The sequence below is a fragment of the Arvicanthis niloticus genome, chromosome 1 (genome assembly GCF_011762505.2).
Source record: "Arvicanthis niloticus isolate mArvNil1 chromosome 1, mArvNil1.pat.X, whole genome shotgun sequence".
In the NCBI taxonomy this organism is placed as follows: Eukaryota; Metazoa; Chordata; class Mammalia; order Rodentia; family Muridae; genus Arvicanthis; species Arvicanthis niloticus.
In genome coordinates this window covers 8,269,626-8,291,213 of record NC_047658.1, presented here as the reverse complement: position 1 = coordinate 8,291,213, position 21,588 = coordinate 8,269,626, and the positions used below count along the sequence as shown (strand labels likewise).

Sequence of the window (21,588 nt, the reverse complement as noted above, 5' to 3'; positions counted from 1 at the left end):
GACACCATTTTCATCTTGCTTGTCTGCAACAGGGATTGAGATAAGTTTTTGGGGGTAGGGGGAGGTTTTTGTTTTGGCCTAGGTTTTATGATAAAAATTGGGTAGAACATCATTCTCTGATACAAGATCATGTTTTCGTCTTTTTTTTTTTATTGTAAGTAATCTATGTGTGTAACTTTTTACTTTCAGTTTAGTTCATAATACTACATATTTATTGCGGGAAATATTAAAAAATGTGGCACCAGCCCATTTATACCCAGCTACTGTCTGCCCCAGCAGTCTCGCTGCCTCTAGGCTAGCCCCAGGTGGCACTATTCCCAGATCCGGTTCCCCTGCCTCAGAGCTGCCTATACCCCTTGTAGCTAGGGATCACAAATCCCTTTAACCCAGTAAAAACTCTAGAAGTTTATAATTAATCAGTCAGATTTATATATCAATAAATTCTCAATTCATAAGATGCCCACACAAGAATTTCAGAGCCAATTGATGATACAAGCTGCCCACCTAGATTAGACAAGCTATCCCAATTATTCCATCCTCTTATATCCATAGCTACCTGTGGCTATCTAAAGCCACTCAGAATCTGGATCATCCTGTTCTTCCTCCATCTTCTTTACTTCCTTTCTGTCTCTCCGTTTCTCCAACTCTTAGCTCTGCCTCCCATTTCCCTGTCCAACCAGGCTTCTTGTTGTACTGATTGGACAGGGAAAATTCTGCTACATATATTCAAGATTTTTTCATTTCCTGGATTTATCTTGAGTACTTAGTTCATCATGTATTAGTAATGTTCTTGAGTTCAAGTTAGAGATGGTGAAACGTGTAAGTTTTGGGACTCTGTGACAAATCAATTCTGTAACTGTGGTACTCAATAACCCATTAGTACCAAGGGTTTCTTTATAGTATAAATTTCCTTTTATAATAAGTATATAAGATCTGAATGAAAGTTTCCTCACACTGATGACAGTGTATAAAGCCTCCCAAAAAATAAAGATTTCTTAATGATAACTACTCTCATAAGTTCCCTCCTTTCATGAAAATAATGAAAATAGCAGCTAATATTTATGATATACTACGTGAAAGGTGCAGATCCAAGTGCTTTTACATGTCAAAACATGATATTTAGAAGAATCTTATGAAAAACTGGGTCTTACAAATGGTTAAATGAAAGTCAGTTTACTTATACCAAATGTCACAAAGGAAACCAACTGACAGGACCTGGATAATGCGATAGAGACATTTTCTATGCTAAAGACCTTCTATACCACAGCAACAGGACCACTTTCTATTTTAATTTGCTAAAAGGTAATACAGTGTAAACATGTAAACCGTTTCCTATGTGAATTACATCAGCATTTCTATTCTCCCACATAAATTCTCAAGTGCTGAATTCACGAGTCCCATATTCACATTTGTAAGAATTCTTCACTGATAATGAATGGCCAGGGAGAGCTATGTTAGTTGCAGAAAATAAATTAACTCATATAAAAAATCTGTGAATGATGACTAAAGTCTATTCGGCATTCATTACAGTCAAAAGATTTGTGGCTGATATGAATTCTCTGATGTTGTATTAGTTGGGACCCACGTGTAAAGGCCTTTTCACATTCTTTACACTGATACGGTTTCTTGCCAGTATGAACTCGTTGGTGCCGCGAAAGATGGGAGCTCTGAGCAAAGGCCTTTCTACACTCCTTACATTCATAGGGCTTCTCACCTGTGTGGACCCTCTGATGCAGAGTAAGTTGAGAGCCATGACCAAAGGCCTTCCCACATTCCCTGCATTCATAAGGTTTCTCTCCAGTGTGAGTTCGCTGATGTTGAGTGAGCTGTGAGCCACGAATAAAAGCTTTCCCACACTCCCTACACTGATATGGCTTCTCGCCGGTATGAATTCTCTGATGCTGTATGAGCAGCAATCCCCGTGCAAAGGCCTTGCCACACTCGCTACACACGTAGGGTTTCTCCCCGGTATGAAGTCTCTGATGTTGGGAAAGATGTGAGCTCTGGGTGAAGGCCATCCGGCATTCTTTACACTCATACGGCTTTTCACCTGTGTGGATTCTTTGATGCTGAGTGAGCTGGGAGCCACGGATAAAGGACTTCCCACACTCCTTACACTCATAGGGTTTCTCGCCCGTGTGGATTCTCTCATGCTGAGTAAGTTCTGAGCCCCGGCTAAAATTCTTTCCACATTCTTTACATTTATAGGGTTTTTCACCAGTGTGAATTCTCTGATGTCGAGTAAGGAGTGACCCGCGATTAAAGGCCTTCCCACACTCCTTACACTGATAGGGCTTCTCACCGGTGTGGATTCTCTGATGTTGAGTTAGTTGTGAGCCATGACTGAAGGTCTTCCCACATTCTTTACATTCGTAAGGCTTTTCATTGGTATGAATCCTCTGATGTTGAGTGAGCTGGGAACCACGGATAAAGGCCTTTCCACATTCGTCACATTTATAGGGTTTTTCACCAGTGTGAATTCTTTGATGTTGCATAAGTAGTGACCCTCGAATAAAAGCCTTCCCACACTCCTTACATTCATACGGCTTTTCTCCATTGTGGATTTTCTGGTGCTGTGAAAGCTGCGAGCCACAAATGAAAGCTTTCCCACATTCTTTACATTCATAGGGCTTCTCGCCAGTGTGGATTCGTCTATGCAGAACAAGCTGTGAGAGCTGAGTAAAGACCTTCCTACACTCTTTACAGTCGTAAAGCTTCTCTCCAGTGTGCAGTCTCTGGTGCAGAGTAAGCTGTGAGTTCTGGGTGAAAGCCTTCCCACACTCTTTACATTCAAAGGGTTTCTCTCCAGTGTGGACCTTTTGATGCCGGCTGAGCTGTGAGCTTCGAATAAAGGCTTTCCCACATGCCTCGCACTTGTATGGTTTCTCACCGGTATGAACTCTATGGTGCAAAATCAGTTGTGAGCTTTGAGTGAAGGCCTTTCCACATTCCTTGCATGTGTAGGGTTTCTCACCGGTGTGAAGTCTCTGATGAAGGCTTAGCTGGGAATCACGGCTAAAGGCCTTCCCACACTGCTTACATTCATACGGTTTCTCACCAGTGTGTATACTCTGATGCTGGGAGAGGTGTGAGGCTCGTCTGAAGGCTTTCCCGCACTCCTCACATTTATAGGGCTTCTCTGTAGAGTAACCCCGTGGATGCTGAGGTAGGCCTGTGCCTGGGTTGAAAACACATGACATTTTGTAATGTGTTATCATCTCTTGCCTGTAATATTCCTTCTGATTTTCTTGTTCCTTCTCTAACTCTGACTTCCAAAGATTTTCTAGAATTAGTCTTAGGCACACAGCTTTCCAGTCTCTCACTCATTTCTCACTGAGACAATGCTGATCCCCTGGTGTGCTATTTTGAAGATAAGTCCTTGTTCAGAAGGCAAGCCTGGAAGATAAAAGCAAAAAATTTCAGAGAAATATGCCAGAAAAGAGAAGAGGAAAATAATGTCTATAAAAATAACAAGTATATGTTAGTGTTTCCTACATATTGCTCACTAGGTCCTACGCATACATTTTACAGTAAAATTCACTGCATAGTTTCATTAAGATGATGTTTTTCATTCTGTGTTATTCTATACTCCCCTATAGTAAAAAACCAACTAAAGTGATTTTAATGCTGCTGTCCAAAATTAAAAAAAAAAAGATAGCTTAGGCATGAGACATGGTGATATTTGTAACAATGATGACAACAATAATAATAGCAATCATTATTATTACTGCATATATACTCACACATTAATTATTATTACTGCATATATACTCACACATTATTATTACTGCATATATACTCACACATTAATTATTATTACTGCATATATACTCACACATTAATTATTATTACTGCATATATACTCACACATTATTATTACTGCATATATACTCACACATTATTATTACTGCATATATACTCACACATTATTATTACTGCATATATACTCACACATTATTATTACTGCATACATACTCACACATTAATTATTACTGCATACATACTCACACATTAATTATTATTACTGCATATATACTCACACATTATTATTACTGCATATATACTCACACATTAATTATTAATACTGCATATATACTCACACATTAGCTTAGGGTGATTTCTCATATTAAGACATAAAATAGGTCCCTCAGGTCAGAGAATAAGGAAAACTCCCCTAGGAATGAAAAAGGATAGAATTTTCAAAAAATTCCAAAATTAATGGTTCTTGGTGGTGTTCTCCAGGGAAACGCACCATCTCTTGGGTGTGAACCATCCACTTACTGACCATTTCTCTGTTAGTCCCCACACTTAAATCTGTTACAAATATCTTCCTACTGATTTCTAATTCTGAAAAAAAAAAAAAAAAAACCCTGATAGTCGTCAAACTCTAGTGGGGATAATATCATGCCAAATATTTGTTAAAATTAAAGATGTCCAAGACTACACCAGATTAACTGACTCTGACTCTAAAAAAATCAGAAAATTGGGCTGGAGAAATGGCTCAGTGGTTAAAAGCACTGACTGCTCTACCAGAGGTCCTGAGTTCAATTTCCAGCAACCACATGGTGTCTCACAACCATCTGTAATGGGATCTGATGCCCTCTTCTGGTGTGTCTGAAGACAGCAACAATGTACTCACATGTATAAAATAAATAAATCTTAAAAAAATACCAGAACGTACAAAAAAAAAATCAGAAAATTAATATAATGGAGATCACAGTTTTGATGTTTTCATTACCCGATTAGAGTGTGATTTGCTATCCCTGTTTAAATTTTTGGTAGCTTTTAAATTAGAGTGAAAAAAAACCAAGTCATAGTTCTATGATACTGATAAAGTTCTCCAAAACTGAGCTGAGCCTTCTTAGCTTTGATCACTGTGTGTCAATCTTGACAGCTTCCTTTCTACTCTGAAACCGTCCCAAGGCCCTCCCCAGCTGGCATTAACTATGTGGCCTGTAGCCTGGTCCATTTCCTTAGACCTCTCAGTAGGAAACTATGTAAACTAGGTCTTATCTTCAGGTACCAACTTAACTATTGTTTCTAAATAGTAACAGTTCGGCTGGTTTGGAGGAATAGAGAGAGGGCTCAATACTGCTCATCCAGAGGACCTTCAATTAATCAAGTTCTTTCTTTCTTTTCTTTCTTAAGATGTATTTATTTTATGTATGTGAGTACACTGTCACTGTCTTCAGACACACACCAGAAGAGGGCATTGGATCCCGTTACAGATGGTTGTGAGCCACCATGTAGGTGATGGGAATTGAACTCAGGACCTCTGGAAGAGCAGTCAGTGCTCTTAACCACTGAACCATCTCTCCAGCCCTACATAGCAGCTGACAGTTGTCTGTAATCCCAGTTCCGGGGGATCTGGTGCCCTGTTCTTGCCTCCATAGACAATGAATATATTTGGTGCACACATGTAGAAAAAGCAGTGATACACAAAAGTTTTTCTCCCTCCCTCCCTCCTTCCCTTCCTTTTTTTTTGGTGTTTTTGAGTCAGAGTTTCTCTGTATAAATGCCCTGGCTGTCCTAGAACTTGTTTTCTAGACCAGGGCCTTCTAAGTGCTGGGATTAAAGACATGTGCCACCATGCCCAGCAAAAATAAAAATTAAAAAAAACTTAATTAAAAAATAAAAAAATCTTGGCCAGACATAGTGACACATGGTGGCGTATCCTTTGATCCCAGCATGCAGAGGCAGAGGTAGGCAGATCCCTGTTAAGACTGAGGCCAGCCTGGTCAACTTTGTAGGTTCTAGGCTAGTCAGAGTTTTATAGTGAGACCCTATCTCAAAAAAAGATAAAAATCTTAAGAATTCATTTCTGTTAATTCAGTGTAAGTCATAAAAATATAAAAAACACAAAAATGAAAGACACAAAGTATTTGAAGGCTAAGAGTTAAAAAAAAAAAACCCAAAAATTGGCAACTCAGAGAAAGAGAGAGAGAGAGAGAGAGCACAGAACACATGTTCTACTAAAGTATGTCTTAACAATCTTTTATTTATTTATTTATTTATTTATTTATTTATTTATTTATTTATTTATTATATGTAAGTGTACCATAGCTGTCTTCAAACACCCCATAAGAGGCATCTGATCTCATTATGGATGGTTGTGAGCCACCATATGGTTGCTGGGATTTGAACTCAGGACCTCCGGAAGAGCAGTCAGTGCTCTTAACTACTGAGCCATCTCACCAGCCCCCTATCTTAACAATCTGAAAAGGCCATAGAAAAGGTTAAAAATGGACTCTGTCATACTGCGTGGTGTTTGGGTTAAGATTCTGAGGGCCACAGTGTAGGAACAAGAGACTAGCCAGTGCTGCCTCTCCATTCTCATTCTCTCAGCTTATGTAGTCCTGCCTGGTATGGACCTTGCAATCCTCCTGCTTCAACCTCTGGAGTACTAAGACAGACACTAAGCCCAACTAACAAACACTTTTAAATAACTTAAAAATAGAAATTTAAAGAGATGGTTCAGAGGTTAATAGCGTTGGCTGCTCTTAACAGAGGACCTTGGTTCAATCCTCAGCACCCACATGGTGGTTCACAACCACCTGTAACTCCAGTTCCAGGGGATCTGATGCCCCTCTGGCCTCCACAGGTACTCCATGAATGCTGTATACATACATATGTATAGGCAAAACACTCATACACATAAAATAAATAAATCTTTTAAAATTTAGGCAATGAAATACAAGGGCAGAAATTATTACCAACTGACATCAAGTTACTATATTTTCCAAAGATAATATCTCTGTTTAAATCCCTCTGAGCAGAGCCTAAGTATCTGCATTCTTCCTGAGAAGTCAAAGCAACATCATTAAACATCCCTGATTTCTGAAAAAACAAACACAATTATTAGCTGTAGAAATAAAAGACAGAATTCTTTAAACAGAGAGACGAAAAGGAGTTCTCTGTAATAGGCACTGCAAAGCAAACAGGTTAAAGGCTGACACAACAAACAGCAAAGGACAAACAGCAAAGAATTAAGCAATGAGGTGAGAACATGGTTTTTCCTGTATCATCTTCTGCATATAAAACCTTACACTATACAGTTAAGTCTGAGAATTACTGAAGTCCATATAGTATCCCAGTTTCTTTTACAAAACAACATATACAACATATGCCAGGCAGTGGTGGCGCACGCCTCTAATCCCAGCACTTGGGAGGCAGAGGCAGGCGTATTTCTGAGTTTGAGGCCAGCCTGGTCTACAGAGTGAGTTCCAGGACAGCCAGGGCTACACAGAAAAACCCTGTCTCGACACCCCCCCCCCCAAAACAAAACAAAACAAAACAAAAAAACCATGTAGGTTGGGTTATCATACAAATGTGGTTTCATCTCTGTTTAGAAATGAGAAAAATTGAGTTTTGTTCTGTAAAATCTTTTTCTTATCATTTCTCACTTTTTGACAGCTTCTTGTATACACCAGGCTGGGCTTAGCCTTACTCTAGGACTAAGGATGACCTTGGCTTGGACTCCTCAACCTTCTGCCCCACCTTCCGTAGTGTTGGGAATTGCAGGCATGTGCTATCACACCTGGTTGTCAACAGCCTTGTCTGAGAAGGAAACACACTCTACATCTCTTGCACACTAAGGACAAAGGGAAATTACATGTACAACAGATGTTTCCCTTAAGGAAGCTCCAGTGTGCTATTTCTTGACATGAATTTGTTATGTTCACATATATCTTCCCTCCATACTTCCCTGTCTTTGTTATCCCTGGTGATTGACTAAAGAAAATACTCCTTGTAAACATAGCTTAATGAGTATATTATATCTTTCAATATAATTGCTTCTAATAAACACTCAGGGCAAGAGGAGCTTTGGTTCTCAGAGCCCTTGCATGCTCTCCAGGTCCCCATCCTCCCCTGCTAGGAATTCACATTTCAGATTCAGAGTCTTGTTGCAGGAACTGAGGTCTTCAAACTGTGCAAATACACAGATGGTACAATGTTTGTAAAATAAATTTATCATTATCTCAGAATGTATTAGGGTTGTCTAGAGCAACAAAAATAAGGGGATCTATATCTCTATGTCTCTACGAATCTATCTATCTATCTATCTATCTATCTATCTATCTATCTATCAATCTATCAATCTATCTGAATTTATTAGGATGACTTCCAGGCTGTGGCTCAGTGAATTGAAAAATGGTTGGCTATGAATGCAAAGTCCAGGAATCCAGTAGTTGCTCAGCCCACAAGGCTAGATGTCTCAGTTCAGTGGCTTTCAACCTGTGGGTCGTGACCCCATGGCTAGAATAAACTTTTCCTGGGGTGGGAGGGCACCTAAGACCATCAGAAAACAGACATTTTGCATTATGATTCATAACAGTAGCAAACTTACAATTATGAAATAGCAACAAATAAATTTTATGGGGAACTATATTAAAGGATCACAGCATTACAAAGGTTGGGCACTTTTCAGTTGGTCTTCAGTATATGAAGGAATCCTGAGGAGGTGGCTTCTAATGCCAGTGAAGAAATGGACTTGCTAGCAAGGTGAGAGCAAGCAGGCAAATGGCAAAAACTTCCTTGTTCCTTGTCCTCATATAGGCTTCCAGCAGACAGAACGGTCCAGATTAGATCTGGATTAAAGGTGTGTCTTCCTACCTCAAAGATCTGGATGAGTAGTTCTTCCCTCTTCAAATTAAGCAGAAATCCCTCACAGGTATGCTATTTTGGGGTTTTAGTTAATTTCAGAATGTGGTCAAGTTGACAGCCAAGAATAGTTATCACAGAGTACTCTGTCATAACAGACTCCCCATGTCACCAGTATTTAATTATTTTATAGACTTCAGAAGAGCAATCATTTGTTACAGATGAACCATCATGTGTTGCAGAATATTTGATCACACTGTGAACCCTGAGACTAGGTTATTTACTAAAAGTTAAACACAGACAGACAGACAGACAAACAAACAAACAAACAAACAAAAACTGTTTTGAACTGTGGTATGGCTTAGTCCTTAGCACATACATTTAATCCCAAACAATGAAGGTAATATTCATTTGCAGAAGGAAGCAACCATATTTTAAAGTAATGTCTAATTGAGTGGCAGACAAAGTGATGAGTCAGAGAAAGATTTGACAGAATAGGATATGCCCAAACTCTCACAAGAAAAGGAAAGGGAAGCTACTTGGGGGCAGAACAGAGAAAGGAGACAGTTTTGCTGGAACAGTTGTACAGAGACAGGTTACAGAGAGAGAAAAAGCTAGACACAGGCCAGAGAATAAGAAAGAGCCAGGAGATAGAACAACTTGCTAAAATTAGTATGAGGTCAAGCAGAGCAATTGAGGAAAGGCCAAGAGAAGCCAGATTGAATCAGTTAGCTTGGCGAGGAGTTTTGAGCCAGAATAGTTGAGCTGAACTAGCCAGCCAGAACTCAGGAAGAATTAGAAAAGGTGAGCTTACTCAGCAGTAAGTCTCGGAGGCTGAAAATGTTCTAGACCTAAATAAGATTGTACATAGGCTAGAAGCTTCGAGGACTAGGCCAAGGTTAGCAGACAGAGGCAGTAAACCTCTGAGATGAGAATATTACAGAATAAAAAATTACTGTTACAATCATATAATAATAAGTAGACTGATCTTCATCTATGAAAATTTCAGGTTATTAGAATTGTGTTTCTTTAGACTTTCTTATTACTATTTATTACTCTTAAAATCTTCTTTTCCCACCTAAACAACAGGAAGATGGAAATATATCTATCCTAAGTATACACATTCAGCCTCAGAACATAATATTAAGTTTCAAAATGATCCAATTATCAGCATGGATGAGTTACACATTGCTCGGACCTCTCTGTATTCAGCCCTGAGCCACTTTCTTACCTTAAGGTATATAAAGCATGCACTTTCTGTAATGTCAGCACAAGAGGCTGATGATGGAAGATGAGTGTGAGGCCAGCCTGGGATACATAGAGAGTTTGGGGGACAATGTAGTCTAAATAAACAAGTTCAAGGCCAGCATGGAAAGACCCTGTCTCAAACAAACAAGGCCACATACTGAGAAAATGAGAGATTTCTTTTTGTCATGCACCATCTTCCTTATTTTATAAAATCAAAGGGATCTTTATCTTATAAAATCTTGTTAGATCAGTCAAAGATGCTGTATGTGGGGTTGGAGATATGGTTCATTGGTTAAGAGCACTTGCTTTTCCTGAAGAGGACTGCAATTTAGTTCCCAGTGCCTATGTGGTGGCTCACAACCTTCCCAAATCCACTTTCAGAGTTCCAATGCCTTCTGACTACCAAGGGTACCAGGCATGCATACATACATGCAGGCAAAATATTCATACATACAAAATAAATCTTTTAAAAATAATTAAGAGCACTTGCTGCTCTTTCAGAGGACCTGGGTATAGATCCCAGCACCACACAATGGCTCAGAACCATCTGAAACTCCAGTTCCAGAGTATCTGACGCCATCTCCTGGCTGCTAGAGTAGCTGCACTCATATGGTATACTTACATACATGTAGGAAAACCATTCATACACCTAAAAAAATCTTAATTTTTTAAAAAGTTGCCAAATGTATTGTTGATTAGGCACAGAAATATAGGCTAGATTAGAAAAACACAAATACCATTATGAGAACGAGACAGCATGAGAGAACATTCTCAAGAGGTTACAACAAGAACAGGACTCCAGAAATATGCAGGTAACATAGCTACCTAGTAAAGGAAGTAACTGAACATGTGCAAAAATCCCACCAACAAACCAACCTGCCGCTAACTTGAGACAAGTCTTTTATAGCTGTAAGAAATGACAGGCCCTCTTCTGGGTTTGCATCTTAAAGGAACATGGTGCCTAGAAATGGCAGAGCTGGGGAGAAGAAGCTGGGATCATGAGGCCAGGACTTTGCATGGCTCCAACTGAGTAAATCAGAATTGTCTTTGTTAATCTCTTCATCATAATTCTTGATGGCTCATTTTTATTATTTTACCTTTTTGAGACAGTCTACCTGTGTAGCCCTGGAACTCAATCTGTAGACCAGGCTGAGCTCGAACTCACAGGGATCTGCCAGCCTCTGCCTCTCCAGTGCTGGGGTTAAAGGTATGCAGCCCCCACTGTCCAGCTCTTGCTGGCTCTTAACCTAGTCAAACTCAATGCTCTGCATATAGAAAGAATGATTTTTCTACCATTCCTAAAATGAAACTTACAGATGCTCTGACATGTCTAAATGTATTATAAAAAATAGAGACAACAGAGCACCATTCTGTTTCCTGACTGTAGATGTCATGTGACAAGCTGCCTCAAGTTGCTGGCATTTAACCTTCCCTAGCACAATGGAGTGACCTTCAAAACCATGAACCTTTTCCTTTAAAAGGTAGAAATAACAACCCACTGTGAAGAGTTCAACGTATCATCAACCTTACATAACTGCATCAGAAGGCAAGAGCATCAGTTATATACCAACAAAACTTTATCACAAAAACAGACATATACATTCATTTGCCAACTTCTGTCTAGATATCCCCCAGTGTGCAACAAAGAATTGTTTGTGAGTTACAAAATAAGGACAGTACCTGGAAAATCATGTTTTTATACATCTGAGTCTGACCCTCTCACGTGAAGTAGTTTTGCATGGTTTTTCTCTACTTGATGAATTTATCTGTTTCCTCATTACTGGATAGCTTTATTATCAGGTAAGTCCTCCAGGGTGCAAACGAGGTTGATTGAGGGGCTGTTGGATGTTATTTTATGGAAATTTTACTGAGTTTGAAAAATCATTTCAAAGGTCAGTAATGAAAATACTGCTTGCAGTTTTTCACTTAACAATAACAAATACTTAAAGAAGGCTCTGTTTGTAAATATGCCTTCTACTCTACACATACATATGAATACATGTGGGGAGCCAACAGAAGGCAGCTATCATCCTTTCAGCCATCTTGAGCCATATACCCTGATAACAGACATGATTACATCAGCCTGCAACAGCTGAGCACACTCTGATAACATCTTGGTTTAGATACCCAGAATCTTCCCTTGGGTGTGTGAGACTTAAAGCTGTGATTTAGAGCCAAGACTTAAGGGTGTGACTTAGAGATCAGATTTAGAGACAAGGCCTAAGGGCATGACTTAAAGGCGTGACTTAGAGGCGTGGCTTAGAAGTGAGACATATAAAAGGCGAGAGGCAGACAGAAGAGAGTATCAGAGAATCAGACACTTCAGAGACTACAACTTGGGAGTAGGAATTAGGCATTAGGAGAACAACTTGGAGTAGACATTAGACACTTGGAAGAGTACAACTTACAGTACAACTTGGTTAGTTATTAGGCATTAGGTAGCAGGCACTTGGAAGAAGTAACTTGGAACTTGGAGGCACTAGGAACTAGCACTAGGGACTAGGAACTCAAGACTTGGGACTTGGACTAGGAAGAGAGACTGAAGAATAAATGGGATTGAATCACACTCTGTCTGGTCTCCATTCCTCGAGTCCGTCCTCACTCTCTCTCTTGCTGAACCCTGACCCGCAGACCTGAGCAGCTTGGGGCAGTGCGGGCTAACAAGTTAGTCCCCAAGGCTTTTGGCAGTGTGGGTTCCAACATTGACAGAACGGTCTGAGACATTTTAGCCCCCAAGTGTGGGGCAGAGCGGCTCTCAACATTTTTGGCCCTCAAACGTGGGCCAGCTCGGGCTGAAACAAACACACATATATGCTTAGCTTTTGTTTCAAAAGGCTGAGGCTGGGGAGATGGCTCGGTGGTTAAGAGCACTTGCTGTTTTTCCAGAGCTCCGGAGTTCTGTTTTTAGCACCTATGTGGCAGCACACTACCATTGTTAACTCTTCTGACAATGTCTTATGACTTTATCCAGCACCAGGCATGCACATGTATACAAACATACATGCAGGCCAAACACATAAAATAAAAACTAAAAAAAAAAAAAAAAAAAAAAAATTAAGCCAATGGGCAGGTGCATGACTTTAATTCAAGGACTAGGGAGCAGAGGCAGGTGGACCTGAGTTCAAGGCCAGGCAGGTCTCCAGAGTGAGTCTCAGACAGCAGGGCTACACAGAGAAACAGTCTCGGAAAGCCAAAAAAAAAAAAAAAAAAAAAAAAAAAAAAAAAAAAAAGGGGGGGGGGGGGGGGGGGGGCAAGGGCTAAGGTAGTTGATATTTCCATCTCATAAATTCATTTTAATTTCATTGTAGTATTTTAAACACAGCTTATCAACTTACCAGTTACAGGTATAGGCTAGCATGTCCAACATTGCCAAACTCTTCTTGAGGGATATATGCATGTACATGTATGTATATATGTATACATATACAAATACATATTGTTGTATAATATTTCCTCCAAGATTGAAACATTTCATCCTTCAGGGAAGCTCTTTAAGATAGGAGGTAAGCAACTCAAAGTAGCTTCAGAAACTTCCTGCAACTGACCAGATTCACAGCCTGATTTGTTAGCCAGACCCGTTCTTAAGGCTGAGCACCAAGGTATCATCCAGCAATCAAAACCCCCCTTGACTACTCCAATTAGCACGCCCAATCAAAACACCACTGTATCCTAGCTCAGTCTAACAAAGATCTACCCTTTTTTCCTCTTAAAAAAAAATCACCTATAAGGTCATTTGCTGCTGTTTTCTGCAGAAGTTAGAAATTAGTCACTTTACTCTTCTCTCCACCTTAATAAAGAATCTGTGAAAACAGGTATCTGGGTGTGGTCTGTGGTTCTGGGTTCCAGTCCCTTCAACAGGAGGCTTAGGAGTGTCTAGTGGAGGAATCCCAGGATGACAGTCTTCATCTATGTGGTACAAGTGGCATGTCTGCTTGATAAATAGACTCACACGAACATGACGATGACCTAAAAATAGTTAAAGGTTTAGAGGGAGTTTTGCAGCCTTTGAGATTAGAGCACAAGGGTCAAGGTTTCCAGCAAGCAGCAGCAGAGGCTGCCTGGCCACTGTTGTGTGCAGTCAGAAATGAATCTGAGGCCAAGATGGCACCAAGCAGGAACTTGTTTGTGTTAAGGAGAAACTGCAACAAGAAAGGCAGATGCAGCTACTAACATTCTCCATGTGAGCCTGATTTGGCAAGTAAATAAGATGAGTGAGGATGAGAGAGATTGGTGGTAGAAGCAGATGTCCCTCAGGTCCAGCCTTGAGCGGAGAAAGAGGGGAAATGGACTGCTGGAATTGGGGGAGTTCTTTAAGGAATGAAAGCGTCTGTCCCAGCCTGGCTTGTGAGGCTGTGGGGCATGGGAGCAGATGGGCTCAGGTCCACTGCTGTAAAGGAAGAAGCACTGTGACTTCCCATCCCTCCTTAAGGCAAAGGCAGCTTAACCTGGGCCAGTATGAGGGAAGTCAGTCCTGACAGACTGGCTCATTAGAGCCATCCGGAACATGTGGTTATCTCCATCTGGGGTCCCCACAAATAGAAGGGTCATAGAGGAGGTACTGGTGCTACAAGGACTAGGAATATGAGAAGCTGTGTTCGAATCCCTGTTCACTGGACCTAACAGGCCGGTGTTAGAAGAGGCATTAAAGAAAAGGTGTATCCAGCAGGGACCTCGAAGCTAGTACCCAGCTTTGGCACTGCACGTAAAGAAAGAGTCTGGTTAAATGAGAGAGCAGCTTAGAATAGATAGTAAAGGGAAAGGCAGAGGAAGATGTCTGTCTGGGCTCCTCAGAGACAAATGGAGTGACATTGGTGTCTCACTGGAGCTCCTAAAAAAGCAGATAGAAAGAGGAGCTGTTCACAAAAGACATTGGTGATAAGAGCATAGGTGAAGATATCCAGCCAGTCCTGGGGGTGAGTAACTATCCCCCAGAGGAGGATGCACTTCTCTGAAGCAGAAAGTTACTCTAGGTGTAGATGAGGTTTGCCCATTCCGGAAGTCCTCCAACAGCCACCATGCCAACCCAGGACCGCTCAGACCCAGGGATCCAGCAGGCGCAGCGGGAGAGCCCTTTGGCCCTGAGGAGGTCTGTGCACATCAAGTGGAAGAAGATCTACTGAGCTAGCAGCGCCTATCCAGTCTTTGTCTCCAACCTGTAGAGGAAGCAGGTGACGCGAATGGATGGGTCCCTTCCATGCTGTACTAGACCCTGCCTATGTCTGACTTTAGTAGCTTCTTACTGGTGAACTGGGTTCACCTGACAGTTGCTGAGGACAGGTGACAGCAGACTTTCAGAGAGCTTTCCCAAGGTTGTCTTTGTAATCCCACCATTTGTTAGAGGATGGTGTTCAGGATGTTCCTTGCCCTGCCTGCCCCCTGGAAGGCTTGGTTACAGAGATGATATAATGCTAGCCTCTGAGTGTTTTGCAGCTTTGGAAAGCCACTGGAGAGACAAGCCAAGTTGAAAGAAGACTCGGGCAAGCTGAGCTGCAAATAAGATGAAGACCAGACCACCTATCTGGAAGAGGTCTAAGAACAGAGTCACTTGGAAAAGCCAGTCTCCAACATGTCAAGTTGCCTGCAAGCAGTGAGCTCCCAGTTTCCAGCTGTGGTGAGCTGTCATCCAGGGTGGGCTTTGGTGATGCAGCTGTCTGTGAGTCATTTCTGTTCCTGTAAATAACTCCAATAAAACTCATTGGTTCATCAAGTTGGATTTTCCTGGTATCCATACATTGGTTGTGGGTTCCCTACCGGGTGAGTAGACATGTCACACACACACACACACACACACACACACACCTGTATATCTAAAGGGCTTAAAAGAAATTATACTAGCAACAATTTAAACATTCAAAACCGGAGAAGTGACAAAACTTAAGAAGCAAGTTCCAGCTATGTGATCTTTAGAGGAATACACTTTAATTATAAAAACAAAAGTAAGGTAATGCCAGACTTAAAGATCAATTCCCCACCCTTCTTTGGGATTGATTTGTAGTTTATGATGGTTTGTTCTTATAAGCAATCCCAGTGAAACCCACTGGGTCACCAACAAGGAAGTAACAAGAATAGGATCGACGTGTCACACAGAAACCCTGAATGGATTTCAAATATCAAAAATTCAAATTTCAAAAATCAAGAGGACTAACAGGAGAGACAAGTCTACAGTTAGAAACTGTGAGCTGGCAAGATGGCTCATCAGCTAAAGCAGTTCCCAAGCCTAGTAACATGATCTGGATCCCCAGAACCCACATGGAAGAAAGCGGGGACCGGGCTGGAGAGATGGCTTGGTGGTTTAAAGGCATTGACTGCTCTTCCATAGGCCCTGAGTTCAATTCCCAGAAAACACATGTGGCTCACAACCATCTGTAATGAGATCTGATGCCCTCTTCTGGTGTGTCTGAAGACAGCAACAGTGTACTCACATACATAAAAAATAAAAATAAAGAAAGCAGGAACCAAGTCCCTAGGCTGCCCTGACTTCCACGTGTACCCATGGTAGGCCCACACCCTTGTCCACCCCTCCCATCCCACCACATACATAAATAGCTACTTTTAAAAAGGAAACTGTAAAAATATTTCAGTAAGTAAAAGCATCAGTTGACAAAAAATCAGTAGCAATATAGAGGATTTATATCACATTACATCAAGTATTTGACATAACTGATACAGGCACAGAATACCTACTCCAAAGAGTGGGATGGCTTGAGGGGGCAGGGCTACCAGGTTTAAGGCAATGGCTAACTTGGAAGTGGAAGTCACAGCTAAACTTTTAACCATTTATTTAGCATTCAGTATTAGCAAAGGGCAATTTGGGATACAGTGCCAGTTCCCCCGCTGTTGAGTTTCCTCCAGGGAACAGCACTGTGAAAGTAATCAACCCTGATGGGGAAATCAACTCAATGCCGGAGAGTACACCGAACCAAAGCTCCCCACCATTTTATAGACTGAGCACAAAGTAGAGGAAGATGGAGGCCAGGCTAGGGGTGGGAAAGTACCAAGAACTGCTTTACAGTAGGGATTAAATGTCTTCAAGGTTTTACCCTTTGCTAAGGATGTCTAAGAAAGGACCTCCTAGAAGAGGGGCCTGGGCTAGGGATGCAGACGTGCCTGAGACATGACTGCTGAGGGCTTCAACTCCCTTTGATGACTGTAAAGCACTCGGTGTTTACTAAATCTCGTATGGTGAGGACAGCTTCCCCCTAAGTGGCTTACGAGGATCACCTTTGAAGAAAAAGAGACACATTCAATAAATAAATAATAATAAAAAAATCAGTAAAGGTCTAGAAGATTTAAACAACACAGCCAGTCTACCTGACCCCAAAGACATTTGTTCTACTTAACACCAGGAGAATACATACAGTCTTTTCCATTGCACAGGGAACATTTACTAAGACGCATCAGATTGTAAGTCAGGAGACAAATCTTGTTAAATTTAAAAAGATTCAAGTCACATGAAGAAACAACAGATCTATTAGAAATACTTGAAAATGTAAGATGGCATCTCATGGGTTAAAGATAATTAAAGGCAAAAGGCAAGTGGATCTGGGTGAGAAGTGAAGGGTCAAGGAAGGAGATGGTTGGTGTGTCACGACTTTTGAGCTGTGCATGTACTAATGGCTTATAACACTTTTCTCATTTTAAAATTCCAATCAGAAGCTAAAAAAAATCAGAGCTGGGTGTGGCAGCATATGCCTGTCCTCTCTCAGCTCTTAGGAGGTAAGAGTTCAAGGTAATCCTCATCTGGGCTCCTCAAGACACTGTCTAAAAACAAAACAAAACAAAATGAAATCTGTGGTGGCAGAGGATCCCAGTTTTGTTCCACTCGCCCACATCTGGCAGCTTGCCACTGCCTGTACCGCCAGCTCCAGTGCCTTCTCATGGACTCCCTGGGTACCTGCATATATGTGGAACAAATTCACTAAAATGCACACAAATATAAGACTTCATTTATTAAATTAAAAAAAAAAACTGAAGGTTGAAGCAAGAATTTGACTAGTTTGAGCTATAAAGCAAGATGGTGTTATAAATATAAAAATTTAAAAAGCTAAGACCCTGGATGGTGGTGGCTCACACATTTAATGCCAGTGCTCCAGAGGCAGAGGCAGGCGGATTTCTGAGTTTGAGGCCAGCCTGGTCTACAGAGTGAGTGCCAGGACAGTCAGGGATACACAGAGAAACCCTGTCTCAAAAAGAGAACCAAGCCGGGCAGTGGTGGCGCATGCCTTTAATCCCAGCACTTGGGAGGCAAAGGCAGGCAGATTTCTGAGTTTGAGGCCAGCCTGGTCTACAGAGTGAGTTTCAGGACAGCCAGAGCTACACAGAGAAACCCTGTCTCTAAAAAAAAACAAAACAAAACAAACAAACAAAAAAAAAGAGAACCAAACCAAACCAAAACAAAAATTGAAACAAAAGCTAAAATCTCCCCAAAGTTACATAAATAGTACAAGAATGCTTGTACTTTTAATTTGAGCATCAAATCCAGTCTTTATAAATGTATCCACTATTGGAAATCAACTATCACAAACCACACATCTTCATTACTCTCAAAATATAAAAGTCAAATGCCATTGGGTTTAATCCAGAACTTGGGAGGAAGAGAGAGATGGGCCTTTGATTTCAAGGCCAGTCTGCTCACAGAAAGAGGTTCAAATCAGGCAGGGACCCTGCCTCAGAAATAAATAAGAAAGAATAAATAAATTACCTTGTTCCTCCACGGTAAGAGAAGACTTGGGTAGGAGACATTCACAAAAACAACAATAAAGTAAAGCAAAGATAATTTTCTGACATGATAAAGGCTGTTGAGGGGACCAATATCTACTTACCTCAAACTTTCCTTCTAAACGGACAACGGCCATTTTTTCTCTTCTGTGTTGTACCCTGAGAATATGAAAGTTAAATGAGACGCTATGTTGTTCTTGCCATATGCTCTGAATTAGAGACAACCTCTTCCTTCATCCACACAGTCCATCCCTGTCTAAACCTAAACCTGCCCACTAGAGACAGAGCCTGCATAGCTGTGTCCTAAGTCCTAGCCTCTAGAGCACTTCTTCTCCAAGAGTGGTAGGCGTGCCATTGCATCTCAGAGTCTCATCTAAATCCTAGGCCTGTAGCTTTTCATGAGGAGATTCCACTTTCTGGCTTCCTTTCTGTCAGCTTCCTTCGCTATGAAGCACAGGGAATCTGCAACAAAACTATTCCCAGGTGGAAAGAGGAGGGATGGCGGACTGAGTCAGTTCTATGGATGGATGGATGAGCTGCCACTGTGTAAAAGAGAGGTTAAGTCCTACATAAGAAACTCAGGATTCTTTGGTAGATCCTGCCCCAATTCCAAACAAACGAATTCCAAACAAAATTTCACCGTTGTACCTTACTACATTAGGGAAGGATCTCAGGTACAAAATGACCACACGAAGCTACACGCAATAAAATTTCCAGTCACACTGCTAGTGTCACAATTTACACCGTCAGAGCTACACTGCTGGAGCACTAACTCTTATATAGGATCCAAGCATGTACCATAGCCAAACATCCTGTCAGGGACAAATACTGTCAGCGACATTCTTTCACAAGGGTGCACTTCTACTGTCTTTACAATCATGAGAACAACACGTATCATCCTACAGACACAGACACAGACACAGACACAGACACAGACACACACACACACACACACACACACTCACAGTTACCCAGATGGGAAAACACAATAAAGTCACAGGTGATGGAAACAAGAAATTGTAATCTCAGTGACACTATCATACACGTCTTCCCAGGCAAGCCAGTTATGCACAGGATACCAGGTACATCCAACAACCTCAGAGTGACATAAGCATCCAAACATCTCGCTGTAACAGCACCATTTCTCCACCATACATGTGGGCCGACACCATCAGAGTCCCGAAACATCTCCAGTGACATAAGCAACAATCACACACACCCTTGGAGTCACAACTCATTCACACTCATCACGCCAACCACAAACCAGGGTCGCAACAAGCTCCAAAAGCACAGGCTTGTAGTGCACACACGGGAGACACCGCCACCTAATGCCACAGACGCGTCCTCTAGGCGTTCCCAACACTCTCACCTCCGCAGGGAAGCTCAGGGTCCCGCCTCCGGCGCCGGGCCCCACACTTGACTTCAGTCACCCCGCTTCACCGGACGTTTAGGCGCTCCTCCAGACACAGCCCTCTAGCTACAAAAGTATCCCAAACTCTCGCGAGGAAACGGGAGTGGCGTTCTGCACCCAGTGACTCTGGGAAATGTAGTCCAATGACAAGGGCCAATGCCTGCCCTTCCTTCCCTCCCTCCCTCCCTCCCTCCCTCCCTCCCTCCCTCCCTCCCTCCCTCCCTCCCTCCCTCCCTCCCTCCCTCCCTCCCTCCCTCTCTCCCTCCCTCTTCCTTCCCCTCTTCCACCTTCTGTCTCACCCTCTTCCTTTTTCCCTACCATCTCTACCCTCCCTTCCCCCTCTCCTTCCGACCTTCTCTCTCTCCTTCTCCCTCCCTCCCTCCCCCCTCTGATCTCAGTATTTGTGAGGTGATTTATACTTGTGTTAATGAGATTTTATATCACTATGGGGTTACTCAACAGAGACTTCAGCCGTAGAGATTTGTTTGTGAAGGGTCACTATATATTTCTGGAATAACTGACTAGTTGCTTATGATTTGTGTCATATATACATACATGTGTGTGTATATATATTTATATTTCCTTGAGCTTGTATTTCACAGTAGCTTCCAGGTTTTCCGTTAGCAAATGACATTGTGATCATGTTGACTGTAAAGAAAGATGGTAGAATTATTTCTTCCTTGAATACTAACTGGATGATTGGGGAAATGTAAGCAATGCCATACTCTATTTTTTTCTGAAAAATGTGATTTCGAGCCTTTTACATAATGACAAGTTTAGGAAGATACTTATGGTGTCTAATGTCTGTTAGGTACAGTTTTATAATACACATTACAAACACTTAAAGTGCTTCAATCTTTTTCATAAAACCATGATTATGCCATAAACACATACATATATTAACAAAAAATTTGAAAAATAATGTATTGATTTGTAATTCAAATCCTGATTTTAATGATGGTTTTATTTATTTATCTATTTATTTATTTATTTTTGTTTTTCGAGACAGGGTTTCTCTATATAACCCTGGCTGTCTTGGAACTCACTCTGTAGACCAGGCTGGCCTTGAACTCAGAAATCTGCCTGCCTCTGCCTCCCAAGTGCTGGGATTAAAGGCATGCGCCACCATTGCCCAGCTTTAATGATGGTTCTTAAATGCTTTATCCTCCCTTTTAGCCCACCACCCAGCAGAGGTAGTAGAAAAGAACAGATATGGGGGAAGTGGACATGTTTAGAAAGATTCTTTGGAGCAACTCCCGGCTGTGTTGTCTGGAAATCGGCAGTTCAGCTCTCAGGTCAGCAGCGGCAGCTCGATCCACTCACAAACACTTCATGGATTCATCAGCAGTCCAGTTTGGTAGAGTCGGGTTAGCAACAGTGGTGACACTACCTAGCAGAGACAGCCAGGCCTCAGCCTTGGCACAAGTCAGCTGGAGGGACCCAGGGGGAATGTCCCGAGAAGTTCTCAACTGTGCTTCTCTCAGGGAAGTGAGGATCAGTGAAGTGGGAGACCCACAGCGGTTGCACAGCTAGCTGTACCAGCAAGCCAAGCTCTCCCGCATCACTGTCATGGAATCCAGAAGTTCTTTGGTGCATTTCTCTCAAAAGAG

At 41.7% G+C, this 21,588-nt stretch overlaps 1 protein-coding gene across 4 annotated transcripts; it reads right to left on the bottom strand.

Moving 5' to 3' along the window:
* Positions 1-1,157: 1,157 nt before the first annotated feature.
* LOC143433689 (uncharacterized) lies at positions 1,158-20,073 on the bottom strand. Of its 4 annotated transcripts, XM_076931394.1 has the most exons (4): positions 19,937-20,073; positions 18,672-18,726; positions 4,101-4,174; positions 1,158-3,396 (listed from the first exon to the last, which is right to left on the bottom strand). In XM_076931394.1, exon 4 carries the CDS (start codon positions 3,216-3,218, stop codon positions 1,473-1,475), a length of 1,746 nt encoding a protein of 581 aa, XP_076787509.1. In that variant the 5' UTR covers positions 3,219-3,396; positions 4,101-4,174; positions 18,672-18,726; positions 19,937-20,073; the 3' UTR covers positions 1,158-1,472. The 4 variants fall into 4 exon arrangements, 3 of the variants coding, with proteins under 3 accessions (XP_076787509.1, XP_034353443.1, XP_076787518.1); XM_034497552.2 differs by lacking the exon at positions 4,101-4,174; XR_013109436.1 differs by lacking the exons at positions 1,158-3,396; positions 4,101-4,174 and adding an exon at positions 16,458-17,070.
* Positions 20,074-21,588: the final 1,515 nt, after the last annotated feature.